The sequence below is a fragment of the Mesitornis unicolor genome, unplaced genomic scaffold (assembly GCF_000695765.1).
Source record: "Mesitornis unicolor isolate BGI_N332 unplaced genomic scaffold, ASM69576v1 scaffold42595, whole genome shotgun sequence".
Taxonomy (NCBI): domain Eukaryota; kingdom Metazoa; phylum Chordata; class Aves; order Mesitornithiformes; family Mesitornithidae; genus Mesitornis; species Mesitornis unicolor.
Window position 1 is genome coordinate 250 of NW_010184247.1, and position 10,265 is coordinate 10,514.

General features: G+C 40.6%; 1 protein-coding gene across 1 annotated transcript; it reads left to right on the forward strand.

The window, feature by feature from the left end:
* The first annotated feature begins 1,830 nt into the window (after positions 1 to 1,830).
* Positions 1,831 to 8,773, forward strand: ARPP19 (cAMP-regulated phosphoprotein, 19kDa). Its single transcript, XM_010184404.1, has 3 exons — positions 1,831 to 2,189; positions 4,258 to 4,380; positions 7,698 to 8,773. Exons 2-3 carry the CDS (start codon positions 4,261 to 4,263, stop codon positions 7,866 to 7,868), a joined length of 291 nt encoding a protein of 96 aa, XP_010182706.1. The 5' UTR covers positions 1,831 to 2,189; positions 4,258 to 4,260; the 3' UTR covers positions 7,869 to 8,773.
* Positions 8,774 to 10,265: the final 1,492 nt, after the last annotated feature.

Consider the following 10,265-nt stretch of genomic DNA (forward strand, 5'->3'; position numbering starts at 1 on the left):
TAATATAATCTGTTTAGGATGCCAGCTATCTGAAACACAACGGCTGTGGGCTGTTCAATTTAAGGCTTTTAGGAAGAATAACTGACCGAGTTGTTTTGTGATGGCTCTTTTATGTAATCTCTGTAACTAATAATTTTATAGGTTCTTAACTGGGATTTGGTGTCACAGATGACTATATGCTGCTGGCAGTTTTCCTCTGTTGCCTGTGACTTTAAGAAGCCGTTTTAGTTTTAGTCTTGTCATTGCTATGTAGGCTCAGTCGCAATTCCCCCAGCTATTTCTGATAGGGAGAAGTTATGAAACACAAGTGGTGCTTTGAAGGACGCTTTAAAAAAAAAAAAAAGCAGCTTAAGCTACCTCAGCTGTCAAGTTTTTGTTTAATAATTCACAATTTGTAACACGAGTTAGTCATACAAGTAGGCGAGCTTTGGAGTTAATATGGAATGATACCTTCTCAATAGGTGCAGTGAGCAGAACCAGCTTCTGTGGCAGGTCTGTAATCCACTCTTAAAGGTGTGTTTTCTGCACCTTGGACTTAACGTTCATGTTCGATCACTGTAGGGATACCATTCCTGCTCGAAGCCTCTGGAAAAAAACCCCAAACCCTGGCCTATGCAGTGCTCCTAGAATAGCCCTGTAATAAGAGCATAATAAAACATGCGGGAGCAAGTTGATTGTGATGCCTTCTGGTGTGTTCTGATGAGGTCAGGTGACTGGGGCTGGTTTTGCTAACTAAGTTTCAGCCTGAAGTCTTGAACTGCGGTGTTTACGCACTGTGCTTTGAAAAATCATCCTCTGAAAGACACGAGTCCCTTACCGCTCTGGGGGTTTTTAAACCTGTTGGTTTAAACTGGCTGTGTTTTCAAGACAAATTAGTGAAGTCAGTAAAAGAAAACTTTGTTTTCTGGGAGTCTGGGTGCTGTTAGGATACTGTGATATCAGTGCTACTGTGGCATTGCAGTGTTAACTTTCACTAAAAATGCTGGTCTGGATCCACAGAATTGAACATTGACTCAGTTAATGCTTAGCTCTGAAATACTTACATAAACCAGCCATTATTCATCTGCATGCTTCAAAAAGATGGAGCCCCTAAATGACTTTTGAGGCAGTGTTTTCACCATCAGACCTCTTTTCTCAGTGTTTCTAACGTGCTGTAAGGAGCTTGTGCACGTGTTAGGCGAGAAAAGTGTTAACCGAGAGTTATACAAATTGAAAACTTGCCAGAGGCCACCGCTTCCTGTTCTCAGTGTGAAAACCCAGGATAATGACAGGGGGAAGCTCGGCAACAAAGGAGCTCTAGACATCGGAGAACATGTGCTTGGTTGGCTGACTCTTTTTGCCTTAAAACCCCTGTATTTTTCAGGAAGCTGGTAGAGGTGGTGCACTTTTGTTTCTGGCCTGGCTTTTGGCCACACCGGTTCACTGTAGAGTTGTGCTGTTGTCATGTTTTTCTCATTTTCTGCTTCGTGTTTTGTCTGATGTCTTTTGCTGAAGAGGATGAGCTCTTCTACCAGAGTTCAAAAAGGCTGGTGGCTCTTTTTGTTCCTGCACGGTTCAGTTGCCCAACAGATGTGGAACTTTACACTGGCAGTTACCTCTGTACAGATTAAAAGCAAAAGCTATCCTGAAATGAGTTAGGTAACTGCTGCCTTCCTGGTGGGTCCTTTTAATGCAGTAAGCAGACTTCATTAGCTGTGTCAAATTCCTGTCGAGAACTAAAATTATAACTTTAGTGTGGTTGTCACTAGGAAGAAGAGCGTGGTGTATCTTGATTTCCGCCCACCCCCAATCATTTGTTAGTCACTTGGTTATTGCTGCTGTAACTCAGGGGAGAATGCTGTGAATGTATGCGTGGCCTTGCCAGCTTGGCATGCAGCCTCTGTGGCTCACCAACGCATCTCCAGGAGTGCTCCATACCATCTAGTCCCCAGAAGAATATAAGGTCAGGACGTGCATGCAGTGATCTTCCCAGAAAACCATCCCAGGTCTCAGGAATCTGTGGTTTAAAAGCCCTCTGAGCTGTGAATGAACGCATTGAGTTGCTGTCTGAATCCATCTAAATTTTTGGCACCCCCTGTATCCTTTGGCAAGGAGTTCTGCAGCTTAACTATACTTTATATGAAGAGCTGTTGTTTTAAGTACTTTTTGAACCTGTCGTCAGCTGGTTTTGTTTAACACCCCAAGTCTTGGTAAGACAAAGGATTTCAATATATAGTTTTTTGACTTTTTGTTGTTCTTGGTCGAGAGCAAGTGACCACAGTCTGTATCCTTCTCAGCTGCATTGATGCATAACACAGCATTTAGTGTTTTGATTTTCTGCCGTGTGATGGTTTGTCAGCCCTGTGAGTTTGCGTAAGCGTCTCCTTTGATGCACCATGAATACATATTTATGTAAGCTGTTTGTTGTTGGCCCTCTGTTCTTAAAAAATACCTCCTTTTGGTTAGTGTTGGCAAAACATACCCTCTCGGATGCTTTATCTGTTGGCTCAACAGTGAGTACCCAGTGATTCAGCATTAGATGTTGAAAGTGTTGAGCTGAAAGGATTGCTCTTGAGAAAATCCTGTCATGATAATAAAGCACAATAGGAAGAGCAGCAGCTGAAGAATGATCTTTGTAACCCAGGAAAACTGTGGTCTCGGGTAGTGGGTAGTATGTAGTGAGAAATACAGTTCTGTCCGGTGGTGTCAGAGAAACTTTGCCCTTTTTTATGTGTTTGTGTTTTGCGTTGTATTGCCTAGCTGTGGTTTTGTCTAATAAAAAGCGTTGGTTCCTGTCCTCGTAGAAGTTTCTTTTAAACTGTTACAAGAATTTACGAGATTTTTTACCAGAAAGGTGTTGAATATTGTAGGACTTTGAGCTTTTATAAGAGATACAGGAAGGCACAGGGGTGGGCTGGTGTGGTGGCTCTGACTCTTTGGCAGTTCTGGCTTGTGGAGCTCCCAGCTACTTGTGATCCTCTGCCTTCCCTGCTCCTGCCCTGGCGTACCTGTTTGTGCAGCTGCTTGGCCATCCAGACTGTGGCCACTGACCCCCGTGAAACACGGCCAAACAAGGGGATAAGAAACAAGAGATGGTTATTTTTCTGTTGAATTAATTTCTGTAACCCATCCCTGTAGTCGTGCTGGCTGATGCAATGGAAAGGACGTTGACACGGTTGGAAGAACGTGAAGGGGGTGCCTAAGCAGCAATAAGTGGCTATGAAACCTTGGTCACAGGGGAATGTGAGGCCCTCCTGATTTCAGTGGCCATTCTTTCCTGCCTAAAAGTCTTTCTGTGCCTTCAGATGATAATAACAATTCAAGAGCTACAGCAGTCAGCGCAAAGCAATACATATTTTCCCTGAACTGGCAATGATTTGCATGCCAGAATAAAATGGTCTTGGCCAAAATCTGTAGAGTAGCAAAATGGGAATTTTGAATGGAAGGTATTTTAGAAATGATCTGATAGAAGAAACTGTACTTCAGGCATCGAATTGCCTCACGGGCCGGAACAGATGAGTGTAAATGAGAGGTCAGTGTTGAAAGACGGGATATACAACTGGCAGTTTTTGCCAAATGAGTATCTTCAGATGATGACTTTGAGCGTGCATATTTTACAGCATACTCATAAAATAGGCACTTTATTTTAGGCAAATGCATTATCCAACTGTCTTAATTTTCATAGTTTTAGGATAATTCTAGACATGTACAGAGTAGTGTTGGTGCTGTTAATGTGTTAGCAGGGACGTTGTTGAGACTGAGCTACTTCAACGCTGTTTTGCAGTGAGTATCAACACATTACACTTAGAGCAGGCACACAAGCCACATTGCAGCAGTGCAAGTGCTGGTCTGTCTGCAACTTCATGATCAAACAGGGACAGTTGGAAAAATAGTCCTGTGGCTCCTACCCAGCTTTCCACATTTGTTTGGTTTTAGTCAAACCCTTGTTTTGACCAAAAAAAATGGGTTTTGGTTGGGGGGTTTTATGGTTTTTTTCAAAATTGAATATATTAAATTTAGCATAGACTTACTTCTATGTGAAAGAGAAGTGCATTGATTAGATTCAAACACATCTCCAGGAAAAGTATCTAAGGTGGGAGGCTGAACTCCCACAGTTGCTCTTGTTATTCAAGAGAGATTGTATGGAAATGCCTGTTCAAATAGTTATGTTCACTTGGTGGCAGCAATCGGTGTGCTGGTGATTTACCTGCAAAGATATTCTGCATGGAGAGTGCATTGTTGTGTATTTAATTTACAATGGTACTAATTGTCTTTCAGGAAATGGAGGATAAAGTGATCAGCCCAGAAAAAGTGGAAGAAGCAAAATTGAAAGCAAGATATCCTCATCTGGGCCAGAAGCCAGGAGGCTCGGACTTCTTGAGGAAGAGGCTTCAAAAAGGAGTGAGTTCTTTATTGTCCACAGGGGAGGGACAAGAAATTCCAGAATTCCTGTATCTGTGATTTTTTTTTTTTCCACTCCACAGGTCTTTGCAGGAGTAAAAGAATGCTAAGAAATAATGAACTTTGTCTGGGAAAGCACAAAGGAGAGAAACTTGTTTCCACAAAAGCAGTGCCAAATTGGCACGATAGCTGTTCACAGCATCAGTGGCTGAACTGCACTTTTTAGAAAAAATTACACTTAGAAGCTGGCTCAGTGCTGCTGTGGTAGACGTCAGTAAAAACATTACAGTAAATACAGGGGGTCGGAACCTCATCCCTTGGTGTCTGCTGGGTGCCACCAGGCACCATCTGGCATCACTGACTTGAGGATGGCAGTGTAATTCTGAATATACACCCCACCCAAAAAATAGCGATAGAAGAATAAAGAGCGAGTTATTATTTAATATTGTTCCACACTTAACCAGTGTCTCTTATTTTCTTAGATATTCGAATCTTTTCTTAGTTTCATTATTCATCAAGTGTTTGTGTAATGCCTTTCAGGCGTGCTAGAGCTCTGTTTTTGGAATAATCCTAGTGTATCACTACTTCTGGTGGTGCTTTCATTGCTGTCACACAGTTGGGTTGTTGTGTGTGTGTGTGTTCTGGTTTTGGTTTTTTTCACTATTGTCTAGGCCCTTTGAGTGCACGGAAGGATTCCAGGTATAAATCCTTCACAAACCAGCTGTTGGAGTTCTGTGCTGACCTATTCAGTGCTATCTGGTGACATCTCTTGGGAATTGTTACTCTTGGCAGGTTTTTTGGATAAGCTTTGTGTCATACGTTGGAGCATATGCAGCATAGTTAGCGGCTGCTGGGAACAGGCAGGAGGTGGATTAGGTGACTCCTTTTGTGAGTTACGCTGTTATATGGTCAAAGGGAGCCTAAATCAGACTTTTGGCGAGTTCAATGTATGTGTAGACACAGAAGGGAGAAGGTAAGTATGTGTTGGGATGATAATTCCTGACCAGCATCCGTTCCCTAAGGATTGATGGCCATAAAGGAACGATGACTGCTTGCACTCAGTGCAACCGTGAGGAAAATTCACCACCAGCAGTAACAATCTGTACCATGTCTTCATCTCGATTATAACACTATTAAATGCAAGAGTTGCTGCAGTCTGTATTTTCAGCTTTGAGCAGAGGCAGACCAGTGGGCATCTTAACCAAGTGCTGTGATTTTGCTATTTCAATGAAAGATGGCATAAAGTTGTAGATTCCAATTTGAAATCTGCCTCCTTCAGTTTTCCACCCCTCCCGATGTGGTGGTAATTAACTCTCTTTCATTTTATTTTTTCATTATTTTTGTTTAGTGTGCCTAGTGTCTTGAATGAGAAGCATCTTTACTTGATATCGATGCCTGGTGTACCTGGGTTGCTGAAGTCTAAAACAGAGTGAGGATAGAGAGTATGGTTTCAGATAGCATTTGTGAAGTGAAGACACCTGGACAGACATAGTCAGTTGGAAAGGGGTGATCAAATCCAAGCCATCTATGAGAAGATAAAGTAAATCAGAGGAAAATACAGGAATAAGTTAAAGGAAGAATTGGACTGATATGCTAATGCATGCAAGATGGTAGGTTTTCTCAGATGTGTTTTTAAATGTATGTAGTCAGCTGTAGCTCCGATTTTCTTTGATTTGGCGTCTAGGATACACTCTCCCCGTTGATGTTTGCTCATCAGAAATGTTCTGCATTGGGTGCACACACCATTATTAGGACACTTTCTCCAAGATAAAAGTAGATGAGAACCATGCTACACATGTGGAGCTCTTACATGGACAGAAAGAGATACCTGTTAACAGCAGTAATGCATTGAAAGATTGGACAGTTCTGTTATTACCTACTTGCTGTTTAAAAATTTCTTTTGATTGCTTCAGTCTTGAAGTGCAAAATAGGAAAACCTTTTTCCAAATCAGATTATCTTATAGGGATTACACCATCAAAAGCGCTGAATTGGGAAGGTTTATGAATAGAAGCATGTGGTTCAGATGTACTGCTGACTGCATGGGAAGAACGGATTTGGTTGCTTTTAAGTCCGTGGCAGGGAACATTTAAAACCTTCTTCAGGAGGCCTTGCCTAAACACTTGCCCCCCTCTTAGGGTAAGGCCTGTTGAGTCAAGTTCCTTCTCTCCAGCAGTGGCTGCCACTGAACATTTTGCCGCTGGTCAGTACTAATGCAAAAGAGCACGGTAGTTCTGTGCTGCCTGAAAGCACTTAAACATTACAGGTCGTCATGGCTGGTGTTCAACTGACTGAGGAGCAAGCTTATTTGAAGCTAAGGAGGAAGTGTTCTTGTCAGAGATGTTTGTGATTGTAAGCAACATTGCTAGTGTAATTTTTTTTACTGAATCTAATTTTATTGGCCTCACATGACAGTCTGTTCAAAAGCATGGATATCAATACCTTAATAGCAGACCACGTAGTAAGATGTAAACAAAATACAACTTTTCCTGCAAGATGTCTCAAGGGGCAGTTGAAGACTTGCTGCAGACCTTGGCTGAAATTCCAACGCCTCACCTTACCATGGTGCAGATAAATCATAAGAGTCATTTGGCTTTATTGTCCACGGATGTCAGATTTCTCCAAATATGAAGTTAACAAAAAAGACTGTTGAAGATAATGCTAATAGAAATTTGCTGGAATATTAGGGAACACTGTTGTAGAAATTTAAACTTAATGCACCCACTTCTGTATTCAGAAGAAACCTGGAGCATGGGATAAGAATTTCCTTCACACAGTGCTTGTCAGAAGGACTGCGCAGTAGATTTGACTCTGCTAAATAATTGCTTTGGGAACTTTAGGGATTATATTTTCACTGTTTTAATGTATGCAGATAAGAGGCTTTCTTGTTAGCATAGTTTCGTGCTACTTTATTCTTCTGGTGTGATAAAGCAGGCTCTGTTCTCCAGGTTTAGTTTGGCCATTGTTTGGTTATTCTGTGTAGCTGAATTTGTTCACTGCAACGGAATTTACAAACCCCGAGGCTTCACTTGGGAGTCCAGAGCACCAGGGCAAAAATCATGTTCACGTCTGGTGTGAGTTTAATGGTATATGTAGAACCTTAACTGTAGGCTTGCTTGTTGTTACGAGTTCAGCTATGTGTGCTTAATAGTCTTGATAAGTTTGGGGGTTTTTTTTAGTCATCACAGAGTTGTCTTGCCATATTGGAAAGATCCTATCCGTGTTTTTAAAATTCGAAGAAGCTATTTAACCTTGTAATTCAGAGTAAGCATCTGATCAGATTTCAGGCTTTTAACTGTATGTGTGTTTTGTCTTCTAGCAAAAATACTTTGATTCTGGTGATTACAACATGGCTAAAGCAAAGATGAAGAATAAGCAACTGCCGACTGCGGCTCCTGACAAGACAGAAGTCACTGGTGACCATATTCCTACTCCACAGGATCTTCCACAGCGGAAACCATCTCTTGTTGCTAGCAAGCTGGCTGGCTGACCACAACAGCTGAACTGCATGATTATTCTCATTCCTGTTATTTCTCCTTAATAGTTATTTCTCACCCTCACATCCCCTTTTTTCTTTCTTACACTAAGTCATGAGACTGACAGCTTTGCAGGTAGCGATAGCATGTGCTGCTATTGTAAGGGAGTACTGTTAAGAGTAAACGTGTAGTATTTGGACTAGTTGAGAACAATGCACTGATTAAAAAGGACGAGTTTGGTTAGAGCAATGTAATCTACTTGAAAATGTACATATTGCCCACTTCCTAGTGTAGGACTGGTTCCAGCAAGTGACATCGCAAGTTTTACAACTTCTAATGTTTCTGCTTTTGTTATTTCATCTTAATTACAGCATATTTGTATTTAATATAACCTCCAGTTGTGTTGGGTTTTTCTTCTGTGTTTGGATTTGTTGTCTAAAATAGAGGTTTAGACCACAAGTTGCTAGACGGTAAAGCATGTTTAAAAACAAAGACAGGGCTCTGACTGAATTTTGTTTCTGCTTTTGAACTTGAACGGCCTTAAACCTGTTTCAGCTTTAACAATAGAGTTTTTACTTGGGCAATATTTGCCCATTCTGGTGTAACTCTTGTGAATCTAGTGCTTATTGACAACTGCCTGTTGAAGCTGGTATTCTTTTCAGTTCTGTAGCTTAGGACACACTTTTGTTGAAGATGTGAATGAAGTGTGCATGTGCATAGACTGTTGAATTCACTTTTGTGCCATTTTTGTAAATACAATAGTTTTGCACAACCTTTTGCAGACGTCTATTAGTTTACCTTTTCAAAAAGCAGATAATGTGCCAATCAAAGCACAAGTGATTCTGTATCTTTCAAAGTCTGGTCCTGAAGCTAAGAGCCCAGAATCTTGCTACTGAAAGTGAAAGTTGTATACCTGAAATTCGTGACACGTGTATACAGTTGGCTCAGCCTTACGCTTTTGCGGTTGTAAATGTTGTTTAGCAACAATGTCCAGCGTTCAGATATAAATCTGGAATTTGTACCTATGTTTGGAGGCAAGTGCCCTTTCTGTTCAGCAGCTCTTTAAGCATTTGAAGCTGAAATGCTCTGTCTGATGACATCGGAGATGGATAAATGTACTGTTCTAGAGAGCTTCCCATATAGCAAATTCCAAATCTAGGCTTGCTACAGTTTGATATGCCATTGTCTTTGGGCTATTTTAGATTTCTGGAAGTGGAAGGGTATAATTATTTTTTTTTTCCTGAACTCCTGAAGTGGTAGTAAATTTTAACTCCTTTTCTTTTTGTTATACAGCAGCCCTTCGTTGGCTTTGGGGAAACAAAGAACTGGAAGTGCTATTTATATTGAGAAACAGGTAACTTTTCATGTCAGAAGATAGGAGTGAACTTCAGTTCATCTTCGTGATGGAGGTCACAAGTACTAGATTACCAAAATACACAGTTGGTATTAGACAGGTAACTTGATGCATTTAAAAGCATGTTTGTTCAATGAAATCAGGATATTAAAAGTGCAGTGTGGTCCATAATGTAATTGATTTTCATGTAGGTAATCACAGCCTTGATGTTCTTTGGGAGTATAAGAATCTCTTTAAAAAGATCACTTTACTGAATACTTTTTTTCTTTAAAGAAACAGTTCTGGAACAGCCTATTAAAAACAAAACCCCAATGTGCGTATTATGAGAAAACACTCTTAAAGATGCAAGTTTTTAGAAGAATGTGCTTTGTGTTGACGTATTTGGGAAGGTCTTACGGGACGAAGGACTGCTAGTCAAAAAGAACACTGGCCCATATTTTTTTCCAATGCTCTCTTCTAAAGACAAACATAAGCAAACCATCAAGAGGTGATGAATAATCTTAATTTGGTTCTGTTTGATCAGAGCATGAGCAAAGTATATGAGTATTTAGATAATGCAGTCAGTTCAGAGAAGTCATTCCAGAGAGTTTTGAAATTATGAACCTGGTTCTTTCAAGTCTGTGTCGCCCTTTCCTAGTAATTAAATGGGCTCTGTCAAGCTTGTCCTTATTCCTTATCCTCCACTACTATTATAAAGAAATTATGATTTTGCAGAACAGGTTGAAGAAACGGACCCACTTGACTTCTTTAAGCAAGCAATTAGGCTAGGAGAATAGCAAGGAAACTGGATATATTGAAGCAAACTGCTTTTTATAGATGCTTGTCCTAATGTGAAAATCCCTCTTTATTTTTGTATGTATAAATGAAATCGAAACTTAATGATAGGACTGGGCCTGAAACAATTTAAGGTGACTTGCTGTGTGTTGTCTGGTGCCACTCTTCTGTAGCTCACATGAGGTGAGCTTTCTTGATGTTTGGGAAGGTTTTTAAAAAAAAAATAGCCATTTAAATTTAAAACATTCCACTCGACTACAACTCGGCTTGTTCTGCTGGTTGG